General features: G+C 38.9%; 1 protein-coding gene across 2 annotated transcripts; it reads left to right on the top strand.

Annotated features, from left to right (window-relative positions):
* The first annotated feature begins 5,548 nt into the window (after positions 1–5,548).
* LOC122057370 lies at positions 5,549–14,137 on the top strand. Of its 2 annotated transcripts, none has more exons than XM_042619446.1 (7): positions 5,549–5,787; positions 6,082–6,296; positions 7,396–7,493; positions 7,602–7,748; positions 12,329–12,452; positions 12,994–13,280; positions 13,790–14,137. In XM_042619446.1, exons 2-7 carry the CDS (start codon positions 6,119–6,121, stop codon positions 13,880–13,882), a joined length of 927 nt encoding a protein of 308 aa, XP_042475380.1. In that variant the 5' UTR covers positions 5,549–5,787; positions 6,082–6,118; the 3' UTR covers positions 13,883–14,137. The 2 variants fall into 2 exon arrangements, with proteins under 2 accessions (XP_042475380.1, XP_042475387.1); XM_042619453.1 differs by having other exon boundaries at positions 5,553–5,787; positions 7,408–7,493.
* The last annotated feature ends 8,112 nt before the right edge of the window (positions 14,138–22,249 follow it).

The following is a 22,249-nucleotide window of genomic DNA, read 5'->3' as shown; positions in this document are numbered from 1 at the left end:
TAGGGCTCAAAATGACACGATTCAAATTGTGTTTTCTTCATAACTTAATGATCTGCATATTTGTAGAATAAAGTGTTTCGTGACTAAGGCTCTCTTTGGTATGATTTGTATTTGTATTTTTTTTACAGTTTATTGAAAATAACTTATATAAAAATTTATGATCTAAAAAACATAACCTGTTTGGATCCTATTATATAGAATTGATTATGAAATGAAAAATAGGTTTGGCATTCTTATTTTTCAAAACAATTTCTACAATAGATGCGCATGATTGATATCCACAACACCAATCTTGTCTGAGGCATTTTGTCGAACACTTGATGCCCTTTATCAACCCAAACCAGCAAGCAACATAAATCCTGGCTGGGAATTTCTTCTCAATGAATGGGCAATTGTTGGTATCATAAAGAGGATTAGGGGCATCGTAAACCCAACTCCCTTGGAAGTAATCACACCCAATCCTTTCTTTTACGCCTTTCACATTCAAAGGTAGGAGAAAAGATGCCACCACCAGCAACCTCCGACCGCAAGAACACTCCCATTATGGCTATAAGAACTGAGAGCCATGGAGGGAGGATGAAGATACCTATGGTGTCAGATTTTCTTTCTAAAGGAAGCGACGAGGGTGAGAAACCCCTTCTCAGCCCCAAAATCTGATTCTGAGAAGGAATAAGTTGAAAGCAATGAAGCTAACAAAGCAATCTAAATCAAAAGTTAGGAGGCAATCATCACAGTGGAGGTGTTTGAACAGCTTCGAGTTGATGAGGCGAGCAGAGATCAACCAGCCGCAACTAAGGTGAATGCCCGAGATTTCGCAATCCGTCACGAACGCGTTCACTAAACAATTTGCAGAGGGAGTGAGAGTGCGATTTCTTTTTTTTTTTTTTGGTAATGAGTGAGAATGCGATTTCATGACAGGGTTTCTCTATGGAAGAAATATGGCGCAAACATAGATCGGAAGAGGGATTTATAAAATGTAACTAAAATTACTTCTTTACCCTTGATTTCAGGCAATTACAGCACATGATCTTTCAAAGTTAACACACAAATCAATATAAATGATTTGTGACCACAAATCACAAATAGCTCGGGAGTAATTTGTGATTTGTAGTTTGTTTAAATTTATATTAAATAGAAATGAGGACCATAAATCATACCAAACATCTATAGAAATAGAAATATGTCAGATAGATACAAGTACAAATCATACCAAAGAGAGCCTAAGTCATTAATAACGATTAAAATGCCCTTGAATATAGGTCTTGCTGTTAGGATAGCCAATAAGGTTCCAACTTCCAACTACCTTTGGGTCTAAATGAGTGACTAATAGGTATCACCTAGGGTCATTCTAGGTTAATGCCAATGCATGTATAAATGTTGTATGCAATGAAGTGAATGTGTCGTGTGTGCTTGTTACACAAGACTTTACTTAGGTCTTCATTCTTAGCCTCTTTGCCGATTGCCTCTAAGTCTTCACTGTTGTCTTGTAGAGGGTCTTCAAATATCTTTATAATGATCTCGCATACATGTAGTCTTCTAGTCTCGATGCCTTGATACATTGACGTGTTGTTCAATTGCCTTCATACACAACACTCGATAGATGATCATTAAAATGCTCATTTTTTTGTTATCATCAAAACTAAATTTTGATGGAGGGGGGGTTGGGGCCTGTAGCTCAGAGGATTAGAGTACGTGGCTACGAACCAAGGTGTCGGGGGTTCAAATCCCTCCTCGCCCACAACCGACCCAAAAGGGAAAGTTATCCCCAATAGGAGGAATGCATTAGTTGATGAAACATAACATATAACTATATAAGTAAGAGAGAGAGAGAGAGAGAGAGAGAGAGGAATATGGAAAATAAATTTTAACAGAGTAGAATTTATATAATTTTTTTTATTCATTTCTTCAGCCAATATTAAGATTGTTTTTCTAAATTGAGAATTAATTACTATAATTAATTGAAGATATAATTCCCTATACTGTGGCGATCTAATGTGTGTGTGTGTGTGAGAGAGAGAGAGAGAGAGAGAGAGAGAGAGAGAGGGAGATTGAAGAAAAGGAATGAAATCAAGACATTAAAGAGGTTGAAGAAAAGGAATGAAAAGGTTCTTATTGGTTCATAGCACGTATATATGTATGTGTATATATATATATATATATATTTTGGTACGATTCATAGCACGCATATGAGTTGGATTTAAAGATGGGAAGAAATGCTTATGCCCGTTTAAAAATATAACAGAGAATAAAAGAGAATCGTGTGCGAGATATATATGGTATTTTTATAAAGAGGAGAGAAAAGTATTTCAATATAAAAAATTAAATAAATAAAAGGGTACATGATTGTAGATATAACACCCTATATTGTGGCGATCTAACGTTAGAGAGGTTGAAGAAAAGGAATGAGATCGAGACATTAAAGAGGTTGAATGAGAAATTTTTGTAGTTCTGTATAGGAAAGCTTTTTATTGGTTCAGCATATATATGAGTTGGATTAAAAAATGGGAAAGAATGCGTATATAGAAAAAAGGAATTGTATCCTGTACCATTCCTGTTTTTTAAATTTATCCAAGGAATTGTATCCTGTACCATTCCTGTTTTTTAAATTTATCTCAGAAATCACCCTAAAAAATAAAAAATGGCATGTATATACCTTTTTTAAAAAATATAGTTACTATTAAATCCATTTTGTTAGCTCACAACCGTCAAGTGAAGACGTGTTACGTTTGAAATATTTTTTAAATGAAGTTTATCCTTCAAGGGCAAACTTGTTATTTTATCCTCTTAACTAATAAACCATCTCCTCTCCGGTTCATCGGCTTCTGGTCTGGGTAATTCTCCCATGGTCAGCCTTCGGCCACCTGATCCCCTTCAGCTCTCCATAGCTGTAGCCAAGGCCGGAATCCGCGTCTCCTTCGTCTCCACCTCTACCAACCTCTGCAGGCTCCCCCTTTGTTCATTCCTCCTGATTTGGCAGCTCCGCGTTTTTCTTGGAAATTTCTTCAATTCTTCTTTGTTCCTGCTTCTTGTGGCGGTTGAAAGGGAAGAAATATAGGAAGACAAAGGTTGGAACTTGGAAGCATGGTCTGTAGATTTATTCTTTCGAGGTGTAGGAATTCGTTATAGAAGTGGTTTGAGCCTTGAGGGGTCAAGTGTCAGAGCTACAAAATGGATTCCGAGGAGGAGAAGAGGAAACATGAGAATAGCAGCAGCAACAGTTCATGGCCGCATAACCCACCCTACAAAGAAAAGGAAGGCGAGGAGATGAAGGTCTAGGGAATTCTTTTGTTTGGTCTGGTCGGTGCCACAGCCACCACATTCCTATATGTTCTCTTCTTCATCATCTTCTTCGGCACCGTTTGACAACGTTTTTACTATACTACTGTTTCAGCAGAAACGGTTTTTCACGTTTTCAAAAACAAAAATGGATTTTTTGGTGTTTGATAAACCCGTGTCTTGAAACATTTTTTGAAGACATAATGCCGCTAAAAAATCCAATAATATCATCGGATGGCCAAAAGGGAGAGAGGGTTCAGTTGTCTCTTTTCAAGTTTAAATAGTTGAGAGATTTATCAGGCACAATAGCCTTTTTTCTTTCTCAAATTCATTTCTAGAAACGACGACTTGTTTCGTCAAAGTCGTTTCTAGAACTATAAGTAAGCATAAATTTTGATTTATGTTTCTAGAAACGGGTGAAACATAACAACTTTATCAAATGCTTTTTAGGCTATTTCTCCGTTTCTAGAAATAAGAATACATAGAAACGGTAGAAACGGAACATTGTCAAGTGGTGCCTTCATTTTTCTTTCCTTACCTGTTACTAGATATTCTGTTTTCTCTCCACTTAAGGTTGCCTCATTCAAGTTCTCTCATCGTCTCTTTTATCTAACCCTAATTTGGGAAATTGAGTTCCATTTATCTTTTTGCTAATTCATATATCATGATCTCGTCTATAATCTGACCTGCAAGGAAGAAGTTCAATTTTTGGAATTACTAGAGAAGGTTTATCAGAAACCTGTAATTCTAGTCGGTGTACTTCCGTCGACACCGGCACTGCCATCAACCGAGAAAAGACTCCAAGGACCCCAAGGAGAGTGGTTGACTGTTTTCAAGTGGCTTGACCAACAGCTGCCCAAGTCAATTGTATTGTATCTGCCCTTGTATGAGAGGCTAATGTTCATGGAATTTACGTATTTTTTTTAGGGTCAAAAAGGTAAATTTCATTTGTAAACTAACGGTTTTAGATTTTAGGGCTACGTTTGTCATTTTTTATTTTTTTTTTGATGGTTTCTTAGATAAATTTTAAAAACAGGGTAGTACAAGATAATTTAAAAAAAAAAATTCACACACATATAAAAAATAATAATAATAATAATGGCAATATGGTCATGGTACGTGCAGAAAAATAGAAATGCAAAACGTCCGGAGCCCGGTGAATGTTCACGTAAATGATATGATTGACATGTGTTAAATATTTAATCCTGGTAACAGAGTTGTAACTGTTTACAACTCTGTTTAATATTATTAATATTTAAATAAATAAATAATAAAAATCCCAATATAAGCAGACTCCTCCTTTGATTCCGCTTAGAAATCTTGATCCTCTCTCTTTCTCTCCTTGTTTATTCTTCAAGGTCGTTCCTTCCTTCTTCTTCCTTTTTCAGTGTTCTCCAGTCTAGTTGAAGTTTTGTTTGCCAATCTCACTGAAGATTTGCATCCATGGTAAATTCTCATAGGTTAATAATATCTACCCAAGAAATAATAATAAAATCCTAGATATCCAAGAGCTTTGTTTACTTTATAAATTCAAATTTGTCCTCTGCCATACATGCAAGCTTTACTGTCCAAATCCCTTCCCTAATGATTAATATGTAAACATGGTATTTGGATATGTGTGGCCAAGTATTTCATATGTTCAGTGCCTAAAAATAGTTATGTTGATTTTTTTCTTACCTTATTCTATTTTGAGAGAGAGAGAGATGATGATGATGATGATGGCAGCTGTAGAAAGAAGGAATGGCATTGAAGAAGAAGCAAGGGGAGAGAGAGAATTGAGATTTCCCAACATAATCGAATGAGGAGTCCGCTTATATTGGATTTTTATTTTATATAAAAAAAATATTAGACAAGTTAAGTGACCAAGTCTGTCATCTCTTCACCCTAAAAATTAAGAATCAGTTACAATATAAAAAATTAATAAATGATTTAGATTAATCTAATATTAAATAGATGATTAATATTAAAAGGGAGTAAAAATAAAATTCCAATATGTACTTGCTGCTGCCACTCGCTCAATAATAATAACTCTAAAATATGTGGGCCCATCAGACTCGCTTGGACTGAAAACATGAATCTTTGGGCCTGCAGCCTTGGAAACAAGCTCATTGGTCAGAGCAGTATGCCCAGAGGGGGCCTTCCCCAGAAAGAAAGTTTTATAGATATTATCCGTTGACGGAAGCTTTCAATCCCAAAAGCCTAAAATACGCGGAAGCGTGATGGGCACTTTCAGTTTCAGGCATAATAAGGTCCTGTTCGTGGTATGTGGACGCAAGATGCTTACGTGGCAAAAAAAATTTAACTTTGGTATTGAGTCCATGAGTGCGGAATACGCACCATGTATCCTATAGAGAAGTTTCCTCTTCTCTGCAGTCCTGGTCCTCCTGGAACAATCCTTCTCTTCTTCACTTCTTCTGGTTTTATCTCTATAATTCGCCACTGAAACTCTTCGTCTCCGTCTTCCTATTGAATCTTTAGAATTTCTTCCTTCAATCTCTTCATCGGACTCTCGTAAGTTCATCAAATTTACATCAATTCTTCAATTTCATCGACCAAGTTTGCATAATGTCGTTGACCTCTTTTCAAATTGATTTCAAAATCTCTCTCTGTCTGCATCTTTCTGTGATCCTCATTTCGAATTTTGCAAGGATTTTGAAATTTTTTTTTATCGTCATTAAATTCTATATTATTTCTTAGCAAGCTCTGGTGCTTTCTGCTCGAATTTCTTTGTTTAGCTTGGTAGTTTTTACTTTCTGTTCGTCCTGATTTTAACTCTTTGAATTTGATGATCTTCGATTACTCTAGAGATTGGAAACCTCTTGTGATTTTCGGAACGATATCAATGAAGGGGGAGGTGCAGCTAGAACTGGCGGGTGAGCGAAGTGCAAATGATTCCGATCCCCTGCTTGGGAACGAGGCCGACTCGTCGACGGGGAGTTCAAACGAAATAAAGGATGAAGAGATCGAAGATGCTTCGGCGGCTTGTTGTCGTATCTGTCTGGAGTACGATGGTGAACCAGGTGATGCTCACTTTCTGATAATTGAATTGTAGTCCCTTTTGGAAAGATATTACATTTTCTGTCTATTTACGTTTTTTCCCTTCCTGCATTCTTTATTTTGAAACCAGACCTTCCATATTTCTTTAAGAAAGAGTCCACGCCAATCATTTATGTAAACTGTTTTTAAATTGGATTTGTCCCCCCCCCCCCCCCCCTCCCCCTTCCCCTTCCCCCAACCTACTTGATAATTCGAGGATGTTGTGATAGATGAGTGGTAACACTAGAAAAGGTAAAATGAAGAATGAACAAATTTGAGCAAACCTGGGCATTGCCCCTAATTCAAGAAACTCATCTGAGGTGGCATAGACATGTGTAACAGAGGCCTTTCAATGCTCTAGTTCGGACAAGTGATTTATTACAAATTTAATGAACTAAAAGAGCTAGAGGTAGGCCTAAAATAACTATAGAAGAAGTAGTGAGAAAGGACATGTATAGCGTATGATTGGAATCTTGTATGGCTTTGAATAGAACTGATTGGAGAAATAGGATCCATGAAGCTGACTCCATTTAGTTGGGATAAGGCTGAGTTGTTGTGTATCTCAATTTTGGTTGGATGTTCACATTTGAAGTTTAGCTCCTTCTATATTTACTCAACAAATGAACGATACAAAATAACACTGATATTCCTGGAATGTTATTTTTAACCACATCGCACTGCAGTTACTAAGTAGCTGCCATCCCATGCTGTGGTGGTTTAGATCATCCTACAGAGACCCTGGAAGTCCAGTCTTACTGTTTGGAAGTTGAGTAACAAATGGAGTCCGAATTAAGTTTAGCTGCTTCGTTTCTTGCTTTTTGGCATATAGGAGCTTAGTTAAAATAGAAAATTACTCTTTCCTCCGTGTTATAAAGTTTTGAAGTTCAAGGTGTTTGAGAGGTGGTGCTTATTTCCTTTCTAAATGCAATTGTTGTTATTGCTATTTCCTATTGAATGTACATGTCAGGAAGTTTCTTGTAAAGAAGTTACAGAATGGAGTTGTGCAAGGAAGTAGTGATGGAGACCATAATTTTTAACAGGTCTAATATGAGCTATTATGTCTCAAGATCAACATAAATGCGGTTTCTGGTACAGGTGAAGAATTAATATCTCCTTGCATGTGCAAAGGAACCCAGCAGTTTGTTCATCGTTCATGCCTCGACCATTGGCGCTCAGTGAAGGCAGTATTCTCTCTTGACTGTAAAAATAATTTGAACTTACATGTTTATACTTCAAGTGAAGTTTATGATAGTTCAAATTTGTTTTAATGTTTCTGTTTCTTCCTACAGGAAGGATTTGCTTTTTCTCATTGCACAACATGCAAGGCACAATTCCATCTCCGTGTTGAATTCCTTGAGGACTATTCTTGGCGTAAAATAAAATTTAGAATTTTTGTGGCAAGGGATGTTCTGCTCGTGTTCTTGGCAGTTCAAACTGTAAGGACCTTGTTTCTCTACCTATAAGCATGTCCATTGACATATTTTCCATTGAAATGGTAGGATTGCCTATGTTTGTCAGATATACGCACTCTTGGATGCACTGCCTTAATTGTGTAATTCATTTTTCTGGTTGCATGTGTTTAAAGAGGGAAAAGATCCCTGCCAGGCTGTGTGCAGCCTGCGCCCAGCCACAGGACCCTACAAATTGACTGCCCCACCACTCCGAAACGAAAAAATCCCACCTCCATTGATACCCCTGTGCATGCCCTCATTGGCCCACGCACATGTGCAGTTGCCACACAGCCTGGAAGCGATCTTCTTCCTGTTTAAATAATACAAAAATTTTCATGTTTCACACAATAATAATATTGTATGAGTGACTGCAAAGGGCGTATGAGTGACCAATTGTAAAACAGTTGATAAGATATCCCTGCCAGACAAAGGGATGCTTTATCAATTGTGAAACAGTTGATAAGATATCCCTGCCAGACAAAGGGATGCTTTATCAATTGTAAAACAGTTGATAAGATATCCCTGCGTGCAGGCTGCGTACAGGACCATGCGAATTGACTGCCCCACCACTCTGAAACGAAAAAAAATCCCACCCCCATTGATACCCTTGTGCACGCTCTCATTGGCCCCCGCACATGTGCAGTGGCCACACAGCCTGGAAGCGATCTTCTTCCTGTTTAAATAATACAAAAAAAATTCATGTTTCACACAATAATAATATCGTATGAGTGACTACAAAGGGATACCTTATCAATTGTAAAACAGTGTATGGACAGGACACAAATTAATTTGTCTTTTCAATGATGAGACTTTCCATATGAAACCTAGTTCACGTACAATGAATTAGATTAGATTATGAAATACAATCCATGAACTGTATTGTGCTTGGTTTTGAGGATCATAAATGTCTATGCTTTGATCTATTTCGAATTCACTGAGGTAGCCAAATTTGTCTTACTAAAGTCTATGGACTGTTCAATATTCTTCCTCTTCTCTATCAATTGCCCTTAGATATTAGCTTGTGCTTAGTTATCTTCATTCATCAAGAGTTCTCATGTATCTACAAAATGGAAATAATCATTTTCGCTACCTAATTTGAAGACTACCCATGGGAAGTTGCATCACATGGTCTATATCAATGTATCATCTCTTATATAGAAGTTGTGGAGTACTTGGCCCTGGATTTAGCTTGTGCTGTCAGATACTATAAGTTCTGGTGGAAATTATTTTTGGAATAAATAAACTAAGGTTCTGTTTGGTTGCAAGGGGAATTAAAGGGAAGTGAAATTTCATACTTAAAAAGGAAATATTTTTAATCATTACCCCATGTGACTATATCATTAACTTCAAAGTATTCCATATTTGGTTATTAAATTTCACTTTAATATGTAAAATAAAAATTACATGTAAAATGTGGCATTGCTAAATATGGTTAAAAAATGAAGTAGTTTATACAATCACGTGGGATCACATGGAGTAAGGATATGAAGTTTCTTTTTCTAAGTATGAAAATTTCACTTCCCTTCCCTTGCAACCATACATAGCCTTTGGGAAAATGATGTATACACTAGCTTAGTGTAATGGAATCTTACACACAAGCACATTATTAATCGTTGGATGAAGGGAAAATAATCTCAATCATTCAATTGTCTGCAACTGCATCCGCTGCAATACATTGCAGCTGAAACCGCCGTACATTGCTCATACATATCTCTCTCTCCATCATTGTATCTCCCTCACTGCCCTCTCTATCTGGCCCAACCCCCATCCCTTCCTCCTCTTTCATTGTGCAAATTTGTCCCACCTCTGATGCCTTCTTTTTTCCTACTCAAAATTTCTGAAATTCAGCTAGTAAATAAATGCAGAACAAGCACCAACAAAACTGCAGAATCTACATTGACAGAACTAATTTATTGAGCTCCATTGATTAAAAACTGCAATTTTACCAAAAAAAATATTAAAAACTGCAACAGAAAATATCAAAATTGTTTGTAACACAGCACAGAGAAGAATTCAAGGTTGAACCATAAGAAAGAAGAAACTTGGGAGAGACTAAAACTTGAATCATTCATGCAAATTTGCAAACATCATGTTTGTCAACATTCTGAAATTTGGCCCCTTTCACCTTCCAGCCGGTTCTTGAAGACAGAGGTAAGGGATGCTGTGGTGGGGGTTTTGGGATTTAACACTGCAAAGGGATGCAATTATGAGTCTTGGCTCGTAAATTTAACAAAATAATCTTCCCTTGCATTCGGCAAAGCTCCCTCTCTATGTCTCTCTTGTTGATTTCATTACCATGCATTGTCTTTCATGCAAAGAAAATTCCCTTTCTCCATTCAGCTGTGTTTATTTTCCAACACCTGCAATGTGAGCCGCCCACAAAAGAGAGAAGAAAACCATGGCTTTGTGGCTCATGATCTGAGAGAGAGGAGTCCTAGGTGGTTGGAGGAGGCAGATGAATTATGGGAGAGGGATCAAATACACTAGCTGGATATATAAGAATCTTACACACAAGCTCATTTTTAGCCGTAGGATTGAGGGAAAAAAATCCTAACCTTCAATCCGTCCACTACCGCAGATTTCTCTCTCCACTATCACCGCACCCTCTCTCTCCCCAATGCTTGCCATTGCTACCAACCAGCCCTTTGTTTAGGTTGATACGGAATGCTCCACCAATGATCCCCTCACTGCAAGACCGAGTGTTTGCCCATCTCCAACAACCGCACTTCTTCCCCCTCCCCCACCCTGCCGTTTGCTCCCTCCCACTCCCCTCCTCGTCACTCATATCAGCGGGTGGTGGAATACTTCCATTTAGTGTGGACCTACCAAGGATTAAAGTATCGGTATCGGTCACCGTATCGGTCGATCAAAATTAAGATACGTATCGAAGGGTATCGTATCGTATCGGAGATACGCTAAGATACGCTAAAGATACGCACATAAATGGATATGAAACACCTTTTTAAACACTTTTGCATAAAAAATTTGTTAAAAAAAACTATTGATAACATGTATTATGCATAAACACTAAATTGAGGGTATTGCACTAAGAATTCAAGGTTTGTAGTTGTCCCATAAATGTAAAATCCTTGTTCCCAACCTTGATTTCCACTTTAGTTAGAGAGAAATATGACTGGTAGCAACTTTGGAACAAAAACCCCTCAAAAATTCGTGTTTTCTGAAAAAAAATACTCATCTTGGCCACTATATGACCGTAGCGCACTGTATCAGTACATACCGATACTCACCGATACGTATTGATCGATACATACCGATACTCATCGATACGTACCGATCGATACATACAAATACTCACCAATACGTACTGATACATACCGAAATGTATATTTCACATTGATTTTATATTTTTCATAGAGTATCAGTACGTATCGATAGTGTATTGGTGCATATCGATCTGTATCATAGGATATATATCGATACGAATGGATTTTAAAAATTTCATGTATCGTATCGGTGTGTATCGTATCGTTCGGCTAAATTTAAGATACGTATCGGAGGGTATCGTATCGGTATCGGAGATACTTTAAACCATGGGACCTACCATACTTCATGAAAAATTTGGCCCCTTTCATAATTTTTTTTTGATAGATAAAATTGTATAATTCTGCAGTACACATTTTAGCATGGTTGTCAAGGCGACTAGGCAACCCAAGACGTTGGAGTGGCCCCCTTCCTAGAGGCACCTAGGCATGCAATATATAACTCTATTTAATGTAGCAATGATAAATTTATACAATTATGCTTATATGCAAGGCAAAATCCATATCAATATAATAAAAAGAACAACCTAGTGCACGAGGCTCCCGCTACTTTAGGGTGGTCTAGGAGGGGCAAATATACGCAGCCTTACCCCTTGCTTTGCAGGAGAGGTTGTTTCCAAGTTTCAAACCTGTGACCAAAATGTTGCAATATTGCAACTTAACCGTTGTGTCACAGGCTCACCCACTAAGCCATATCAATATAATATGATATAATTATGCTAGTAAGGACCTAATATGAGAAAATCAACATATAATAAACAAAGTATAGGATATACTATAAGCATGTTTCATAGAAAAACAAAGCAATAAACATAAATCAACGTAAATTTGTGAAGTGTCAATAAGGCGTGCTGTCGCCTTAGACCCAAGAAAGAGCCTGGATGCCTAGGCGATTCCTTGACGACTATTTATTTTAGTGCTACTCATTTATTGCGGAGAATCTTGTCTTGGTAGAATATTACACTAAATGAAACATTTTTTTCCATTTTCTTTATTTATTTATGTTTTTTTGGGGGGTGCTGGAAATTATTTTCTGCCTCTTGATGAGATCTTTGATTTGTAGAAAGTTGTAATGCTATGTCTTCAAAATAAGTATGCAATCTGATCAATGAAGGATGTGCTCTGTGGAAGCCTATTGAGGATAAACTTTTGTTAATTTGAATTTAAGAGACTTTAGATTCTTAAATTCTGAAGATAAAGTTCACATTTTTTTTCTCTTTTTCTTCTTATTTTAGAGCAAAAGCTAAATATCCCCCCCCCCCTTCTTATACCCCTTTTTTTCAGGTGATTGCTGCAATTGGTGGCTTTGCATACTTCATGGACAAAAATGGGAATTTCCGGAATTCATTCAATGATAGTTGGGACCGTATACTTTCAAAACATCCAATACCCTTTTACTACTGTATTGGTATGTTCAACCTTTTTGTTCATCATTTTGGCCTGTTTGTCATAGTTATCTCCTAAGGGCTAAAAGTTGTTGTGAGCCTATGATTGACTGGGAATTTACCATGTGAAAAATTTTTACTATCTTATTAATCTATCTATGAACATCTACAAATGCCTAGTTGAAAACCTCAAAAAGATACTGAAAGGTAAGGATGTAAGTGCTAGGCCACAAAAGCTGTCTGCCAGCAAACAACAGTTTACAGAATGCACAGGCGAGGAGGTGTGTACCCATGCCACATTGTTTAGCTCCATGATGAAAAATAAATAAATGGCTAATCAGGATGTAACTGTTTAAAGACATAAACTTTTACAGACAATGGTGTTTGTTAGAGTGGAATTGGAGAACTAGATATTTGTAAGCTTACATCTCTTACCTGGGACAAGTGCCTGGAAGGATCGTAAATATCAATATTTTTTTAGGTTAAGTATGTTCCTATTTTAAAGTTGAGACACTGGTTTCAAACATTGATATTATATGTTTTCTTATCCCCTGGAAATTGTAGGTGTATTAGCATTCTTTGTGCTGCTGGGGTTTTTTGGGCTCATACTACATTGCTCCTCATTCAATAATAACGACCCATGCATGGCTGGCTGTCGGAACTGTTGTTACGGATGGGGCATTTTGGACTGCTTCCCAGCTTCTATGGAAGCGTGCTTTGCCCTGGTTATCATCTTTGTCATCATCTTCACCATATTAGGCATTGCCTATGGTTTTCTTGCTGCCACCATGGCCATCCAGAGGATCTGGCAGAGACATTACCACATCCTGACAAAGAGAGAGCTTACAAAGGTAAAGATTTCTTGGCTATTCTCTTGTGAAATTTGGGGATTTTATATATAGTGGTTGCTTAATAATTGCTGCTGGCTTTGCAAATCGCTGCAGCTGAGTGGCATAAATAGGCACCCTCTAGTTTTTGTGTTTGTATGTTTATGGGACATGGAGCAGTAGTAGGACTTAATGGTTTTCTGGGGTCATTGGTGGACTCCTTTGCCAGAAAAGTAGTGCAGCAGTCTCACAAGAATGTATATTGTGTCCAAAATGCTGTCAATGCCAGTGATAAATAACGACAGCTACAGGGATCCACATATCTGGCCATTTCTAGTAATGTTCCTATGCAGGACCATTCCTCATATCCAGTTAGATTCTTTGTGAGCTTATGGGTCCTGTGTTGGAAAAATACTCCAGCTTAATACGGGTCAAAATAGGTTAAAAGTAGCTGTAGTAGCATAGGTCAAACTAGGATGTCTTAGTTCTTAGCAAAAAGATAGGCATTGTTTCTTACTTCTTAGATATTGCAGGAATATGTAGTTGAGGATCTTCGTGGGTGTTATACACCACCAAAGCTCGACTCAGAGCATGAAGAGCGTCTAAAATTACTTAAGCTCCTGTAGACAGAGAAGCTGGTTGAAGAGATCGCTTGGTGAGGACAATGTCTTGTTCCTTTTTACAAACATGTGAAATATCATTTATGTGCCTTTTAATGTATGACAACCAGTCAGGAATGAGAAGAGAAATTTTTAGCATTTCTTCGGATGATGTGGCTGAAATGTGAATAATTTTTTTGTTCTTTCTTGCTTAAAAGTCATTGCAAGATTACTGAACTGAATCTAGCAAAATTGAAAATTAATCGGAAATGATTTCCTTCACTGGATGTTGTACTTGTGGTTTGCTTGTTCGTTCATTAACCACTATTCACAATTTATAGCTCTGGGTGCTGTTTGAGCCTTAGGTATTTGAGATGGATATCCACTATTTCATGTTATGGTCACTATTTTATACTGAACTACATGAACTTGGGACTTATGGATTGGATCAGCTGCATCAGCCATTTTCGGAACAGGATTGGCCAATCCTGCTCCGAGTGACATTGCAATCCCACTCCAGAATTTGGTTGGAATATGCATGACCCCCATTGTGCCTAAAATCATGCCTAAGCTCGGTTAGTTCTGGTGAAACTTGGCCTAGTTGACTCAGCATCAGAGTTTATCCAATCTCCAAAACTTTTGAGCCCTGGATCATTGCATACAAGTATTTCATGGTAACTTCTCTGGCATATTCTGAGACTTTAGCATGCAAAGGCTTATTGTAATTGAAGGTGAAACATGATGTACGACAGCATGGTCATATTCTGCTCCTTGGTTCTGGGTATTTTGTGTCCAAATCTTGTGTATCTCATCCTGTTTGAATGAATTTCCTTTTACCAGAAAAAGAAAGTTAAACATGAGGTGAGCATGAGAGGCACAAAAGGTTTAGTTTAAAATGTGGCACTCTAAAAGCTCTGCTTTAGTGGCCGGAAGCAATTTATCAAGGCCTTGAGCAACAAAAGGCTAAATATAGCCATCTCATCAAGTTTCACCCCGGTCACATGGATGGGTGTGAGGGTAGTGGGCCTCAGATCGAAGATATCCCCGTCAGTCAGGGGGAAGATCTCCGGGATTTGGGTCTTCTCTCCTTTCTCTTGATATCCTTTGGTGGATAAGGTGGGGAGTGCTTTCGTGTGTGCTTCTGCGAGCAACCGCTCGAAAATACTTGGAGGCTTATTTCGCAGGGGTACCAAGTTCATCATAAAGACGGGGTTTGATGATGGTCCAATACAGGGGATTGTGATCATACAGAAAGGGTGTGGAGTCGCCACCTAGAGTTATGGGCCTAGGACCCGGGGGTTGGGCCCGATTCCTAAAAAAAGGGTCTGGAAATTGGTCTAGTCCAAAGATTTAGGGTAAAAGTCAGGTTATAGAGTTGGGAAGGTGTTAGACACCCACTCTATCTGGTTCAACCGATCTTCCTACTAGATGCTTAAGAACGAACATTTTCCACAATTTATTCACATTCTGTATGCATGGCTATATTATCAAACATATGTACATTAAATAAAAACAAATATTTATGTACATTAAAGCAAGGTTAATTATATATATACATTATGCTTAAATGAGGAGAGAGATTATACCTAAATTTGACCCCTGTTTCGGGTCAAAGAGGGGTGGGCCCCTGGTCGATGCTGATTTTTCTCGTAGAATCTCCCGGCTCGGGGGAAGATGGTCTTGAACTTCAACTTTCGATTTCAGGAGATGTTGACTGTGGTTATCTGCGGACAGAGGTCCGACTTAGGATTAGCTTGTTTTTTGACTGTTGATTCCGATAGAGCTTTCATTAGGGATGAGCTACTTTTGGAAATATTTCAGGGGCACTCGGGCAGAGCTTCCACTGGGGCTGGCTATTTTTGAAAACATTCCAGAGGCATTCCAGGGGTACCTGGGCAGAGCTTCCACTGGGACTAGCTACTTTTGGAAAAGATTCCAGGGGAACTCGGGCAGAGCTTCCACTGGGGATGGGTTATGGAAGGCTAGGTTGAGGTGGCACTCGAACAGGGCTTCGGCTTGAAACTTTCCTTTTTTGACAAAAAAACAAAAGCACTCAAAGGGGGAAGCTAACAGCTTTCCATTAAAAAAAAAATGGATCAAACTAAAACTTGGATTGAAGTTCTTCAAAACCCCGAAGAACACTTCAAAGATTCGAGCAGAAATTCAGATCTTTACGAAGATCGCTTCGAAGGCCCGAAGAAGCTCAAAGGGGGAGGGAAAGAGGAGGAGAGTGGGCAGAGCTCCTACAAGAAAGAGGTTTCTCTTAAGAGAGTCTTTGGTGTCCCCTCACAAGTAAAAGGGGGGATATTTATAGTTTTTTGAAATCAATGAGGTGATGACACCTAATTTTTACCCAGTGGATAAAGACCAGTGACATGACATAAAGTGTGATTGTCGGGAGAATTTTAATCAATGAGGTGATGACATCTAATTTTTATCTAGTGGGTAAAGACCAATGACATGACATAAAGTGTGATGTTACATGACATAAAGTGTGATGTGACATTTTTAAAAATGGTGAAGATTTTCTCTTGCTTGTGAAAGTGGACAAGAAATTTTTTGGAAAATTGAATCTTTTCTCAAAAAGTAGAATTTTTAGCAAAAAACCCGACTATTGGGGGAAAATCTGGAAAAAATACGAAAATGTCAGAAAATCTTTGGAAGTGCCGGGAATGACTTTCGGGAATGATTACGGGAGATCCGTAAGTCCAATTTTGACGCACCATATATCGTTGGGATCGTATTTTTAAGTACTATTCATTTGTGCACACTTTCGACTAGATTCCTTCGTATATGAAAAGTCAAAATTGGACCATCTTTCCTCCTACATCGGGTTTTTGGGTAAATCAGGGTTTGGGAAGCTTTGGGGATGGTTAAGGGTAGATTACCACTGTCAAGCATCTCCATTGATTGGAAGTGAGAGTTCGCGTCCACTGTCCTTGTATCGTCATTGCCGGGGGAGGATGACAAAATTGGGTGTCTATAGAATGCCCTCTTCGGCCGAGGCCTGTGCCAACAGTCGAAGGGCAAAGAAAAGAACGATCACATTTTGTCACCCAGAGCATGTACTGCTGTCATCTTGCTCAACAATGACGGAGTTGAAAATACACTAGGTAATATTTTCTAACTAGTCAAAGTTTAGAATTCTTACTTGGTTTGTTGATCTTGCATGCAGGGATTTTATGCCATTCCTGCAGAAGATGTTAGTACTTGAGATTGATCTGGTCTAGCGAATGCCATTCTAGAAATTTTGTTTGCAGAGGTTTGAACCCTCTCTACAGATGGGATTTAGCAAATTCACCTTAGTTTCCTTTGATCGGGCTTCCATATGCCGGTCTTGGGTGGGATTTCCAGGTTGGGCCTTTCGATCCAATCTGGGCTTTGACAAATTCACCTTAATTTCCTTCGACCAGGCTTCCATATGCCGGTCTCGGGAGGAGTTTCTGAGTTGGGCCTTTTGATCCAATCTGGGCTTTAGTCTTGGTTTGGAAGTACAATAAAACTGGACTCCTTTAGATCGGTGCAAATGATTACGGGTCTCTAGGGTCGATCAAATGAGGTTGGCTTGCTCGGGGCCGGTGCAATGAGATTCGACCACTTGAGGCCGATGTGATGATGATTTGGCCACTTGGGGCCAATGTAATAAGATTTGGCCACTTGAGGCCGATGTAATGATGATTTGGCCAATCGGGGTCAATGTAATGATGATTTGGCCACTTGAGGCCGATGTATTGAGATTTGGCCACCTAAGGCCGATGTAATGAGATTTGGCTACATGAGGCCAATGTAATGATGCTTACCATAGATTGCTATGAATATGGTACCAAAGAGGATGTTGATCCTTAACGATCCGTTCCTGGCAAGATACAGATACAGTGTTTCTTTTTGGATTTTTCTTTTCCCTCCCATGTTTGTTCCTCTTTTATTTTCTTTCTTTGTATTTTCTTGATGTACTTTGCACTTTTGAAATGAAGAATTTCTTAATTTTAAGAAACTTTTCTGCATTTTGATTATTTAGGTATGATGAATTCCACGACTCAGGCATTCATCAGGGCAATTGGAATAATGTGAAAATTCAAGCATCACCATACTTTACTACCAAGTGAAAGCAAATGGATTACATAAATACAATTCTCCTACCAAAGGGAGGAAAGATGAGCTACAATGTGAAGAGACAATTCTTGGAGTGGATAAAAATCCACCAATTCCTCTGGAGTTGAACATATTTCAACGGTCCTAAACCGAAATACATGGAGAATAGCGTCCCATTGTTGAGGTGCTTGTTTGAGTAAGCCATGGTACAATTCCATACATCTGATCTAGTTGAGCATCATAAACAAATTCATGATAAATTCACTGATTTTAGCCGGTCTGACGCAGAGATGTCAATGTTTAAGCCCACTTCCTCAGTGTCTCATCTAAAGAGTCCATGATCTTTCCTGAAACCAAATTAAGCAAAGAAGAGGTATAATGACACTTGCCACTGTCACAACCAAACCTTTACCATTATGCATCAAAGTCTTAACAAATCAAGGGTGGGGAATGAACTGCCTTAATTAATAGTGTCGGGTGGCAATCTTCAGGGGAGAGATGAAACCTTAGATAGGTATTAGGAGGACCATGGGGGAACGGCAGATTCCTAATGGTCATGTATGCCGAATAGCGATTCTTGGGAAAAATGAAGTTCTAGATGAGATGTGATGGACCATAGGGGAATGACAGATTCCTAATGGTCATATATGCCAAATGATGATTCTTGTGGAACACAAGTTATAATGATCTTTTAGGGTACCTTGATTATTAATCTGGGAACCAATTTATTGTCTTGAGATGGTTAAGACCGCACTTGAGCATGTCAAGTTGCTTATGTATACCTTGAGTTGATTCATTTGACCAATACTTCTTCCCCATTGAGGTCAGTAAGCTTCACTGTTTTACCTGGTAGAATTTTTTTGACAGTAAACAAGCCACTCCAATTAGGTCGAAACTTTCCTCTTGAATCATAAATTGGAGTGCTTTGTTCATGAAGAACAAGCTCGCACTCTTCTATGTTTCGGGGCTTCACATTTTTTGTTGAAAGCCCTTGCTATTCTCAGTTGATTCTTCCTTAGATGATCCATGGCCTTCATATGCCTTTCATCAATAAAATTGAGCTCATCGTGCCTAGCTTTCACCCATTCTCCTTCTGGTAATTGACTATCCAACAGTACCTTTAGGGATGGTACTAGGATTTCTACTGGAAAAACTACTTTGACTCTGTATACCAAGGAGAATGGAGTTGCCCCAGTCGAGGACAGCACAGAAGTCTGATATGCCCATAATGCAAGTGGTAACTTGTCTGCCCAATCCTTGTGTGTTTCCGCCATCTTCTAGAGGATAACCTTGATATTCTTATTAGCTGCTTCTACTGCCCCATTGGTCTGTGGCCTATAAGTGGTAGGATGATGCCTCTTGATGCCGAACTTTGTGCAAATCTTATCAGTCTTGCCCCAGAAATGGGATCCTTGATCTGATATCAACTCTTGCGGTACTCCATACCGGCTAATGATGTTCTCTTGAATGAACTTTGCTACCTTGGCTGATGTGAGAACTGCATATGATTGGGCTTTAACCCACTTGGTGAAATAATCAATGGCCACTAAGATGAACTCATATCCGTTGGACGCTTTGGGATTGACCTTCCCTATGATGTCAATGCCCCAAGTGGAGAACGGCCAGGGGGAACTGAGTGAGTGCAATTCCGTTGGCAGGATATGTATGATGTTGACAAATATCTGGCATTTGTGGCATTTCTTGATATAGCTAACGCAATCTGCTTCCATTGTATTCCAATAATATCCCAATCTGAGGATCTTCTTAGCTAATATTTTGGCATTCATATGGGGTCCATAAAGGCCTTGATGAATTTCTTCCATGATTGTCTGAGCTTACTCTTCATCTACACACACTAGTTTTATCACATCATAGGATCTTTTGTACAACAAATCTCCTTGGACGATGAACTGGATAGCATATCTCCTCAGGAACTTCTTTTCCATGTCGGTAACTTCAACTGGATACTTCCTCTCCCTGATGAAATCCACAATGTGAGCGAACCAAGATTGGCCATCTATGGTGAGAGAATTCACCGTATTCTGGTAAATGGGCTTGCTTCTTTGCTCTATTAAGAATGGTTGAATCTTGGCCATTAGATTGCATTCTACCGTCGATGCCAAGGTTGCCAGGGAGTCATCAAACCGGTTGTTATCTCTTTGGAAGTATTCAAATGAGATCTTCTCAAAATGTCCTATCACCTCTTCCAAATGTTCTTGGTACGGCTTCAGCTTTTCATCTCTGGTCTTCCACTTTCCTTGTGTCTGACATATGACAATGGTCAAATCTCTATATAACTTGATTCTTTTTACTCCAATGGTTAGCGCTATCTCAAGTCCCAAGGCACATGTGCAAAATCCCTGCACCACACCCCCTTTTGATTGGCTACTCCATCAAAAAATAACTGCCATTCATTAGATGCGTCTTCTTCTTCAATTGTTGAAATCTCTTCATCTGGAAAAGCATCATCTAGGGCTCTTCCATCTTCTGTTGGGTAGGTAGCCAAATGATCGGCTATTGCCTGCTCTTTGATAGATTTTTTAGCAACATAAGTGATGTCAAATTCTGATAACAACATCAGCCAATGAGCCATTCTTCCTATAAGAGTTGGTTTCTCGAAGAGATACTTGATTAGATCCATCCTTGAGATCAATCGTACTGGATATGCTATCATGTAATGTCGCAGCCTTTTGGTGGCCCAAATCAATACAGCATAGGTTCTCTCTAGAGATGTGTATCGTGTTTCATACTCCAGAAACTTTTTGCTGAGGTAATTTATGGTGTGCTCTGCCCCTTTATCTGTTTCTTTCTGAGGTAGCAACGAGCACATGGAATTTTCTCCAACTAAAAAATACAGCAAGAGCGATTCTCCTTCCACTGGTGGTGTCAACACTGGCGGGTTCATGAGATATTCTTTTATCTTGTCAAAAGCCTATTGACATTGATCGTTCCATTTCATGGGCTAATCTTTCTTCAACAACTTGAAAATTGGTTCACAAGTCTTGGTCAGCTGGGCTATGAACCTGCTGATGTATTGGATGTGACCCAAGAACCCTCAGATTTTCTTCTCTGTGCAAGGTGCGAGCATTTATTGAATTGCCTTGATCTTGATGGAGTCAACTTCGATGTCTCTTTCGCCCATTAAGAAACCCAACAACTTCCCTATCGTTGCCCCGAACACACACTTCAGGGGTTCACCTTAGCTGGTATTTCTTTATCCTTTTGAAGAAACGTCTCAATGCGGGAATATACCCCAATCGATCTCTCGAGTTCACAACCATATCATCCACATAGACCTCCACATCCTTGTGTATCATATCATGTAGGATGGTTATAGCTGCTCTCTGATAAGTTACCCATGCATTCTTCATTCCGAAAGGCATGACCGTATAGCAATAAGTACCCCATAGAGTGGTGAAGGTTGTCTTTTCACGATCCTCTGGATGCATACTCACTTGATTATATCCTGAGAATCCATCCATAAATGATAGCAAGGCGTCCCTGCTGTGCTGTCGACCAATTCATCAATATGAGGTAATGGGAAATCATCTTTTGGGCTCACTTTGTTGAGATCTCGAAAATCCACACACATCCATACTCTTCCATCTTTCTTTGGAACTGGTACAATGTTGGCCAACCATCGGGGGTACTCTACCACTTGTAAGAAATCCACATTCCATTGCTTCATGATTTCTTCTCTAATCTTCTCACTCCATTCAAGATGCATCCTTCTGAGCCTCTGCTTGATGGGCTTTGCCCCATGGTAAGTCGGCAAACGATGTTGTACAATGTTGGGGTCAATTATAGGCATATCTTCATACGACCAGGCAAAGACTTCTGCAAATTCCTTTAGTAAGCTGATCATCTGTTATCCTTCTTCATCTTCTAGGGTGAACCAATTTTTACCTCTCGAGGGCATTGGTTGGTTCCCAAATTAATAACTCGGGTATCCTCATGAATGGGTTGGGCTTTCTTTGGTTTGCATTGTTTATTAAGTTTTGATATTCATTTAGATCATCATCGGAAAAATGAGGCAAGTTATACTCGGAATAGGAAATTTCATTCATGAATGAAGGAGTGATAAACCTAACATACATGGACTCTTGACTTTCCTCTACAGGATCAACAAACTCATAAACAGAAGATTTGATGATAGAATTATAAACATAGGGTTCATCAATAGACTCGACGACCAACTTGATGCTAGTGGTAATTTGGTTGGTTGACTCAATGGCATGAGTGAACTTGAAGTCCTCCCCAATGCTCGTCTAGGTCAGGAGTGGTTTAGTAGACTGGTGGATG

Source organism: Macadamia integrifolia, chromosome 2 (assembly GCF_013358625.1).
Source record: "Macadamia integrifolia cultivar HAES 741 chromosome 2, SCU_Mint_v3, whole genome shotgun sequence".
Classification (NCBI taxonomy): Eukaryota; Viridiplantae; Streptophyta; class Magnoliopsida; order Proteales; family Proteaceae; genus Macadamia; species Macadamia integrifolia.
The sequence above is the reverse complement of the archived record's forward strand: the minus strand, read 5'-3'. Positions and strand labels throughout refer to the sequence as shown.

Bases quoted from the DNA above. Each gene is read 5' to 3' on its own strand.
- LOC122057370 (XM_042619446.1), top strand. From the start codon at position 6,119: ATGAAGGGGGAGGTGCAGCTAGAACTGGCGGGTGAGCGAAGTGCAAAT. The intron at 7,494-7,601 runs GCAGTATTCTCT...TTCTTCCTACAG, and splicing joins ACCATTGGCGCTCAGTGAAG to GAAGGATTTGCTTTTTCTCA. The intron at 7,749-12,328 runs GTAAGGACCTTG...CCTTTTTTTCAG, and splicing joins TGTTCTTGGCAGTTCAAACT to GTGATTGCTGCAATTGGTGG.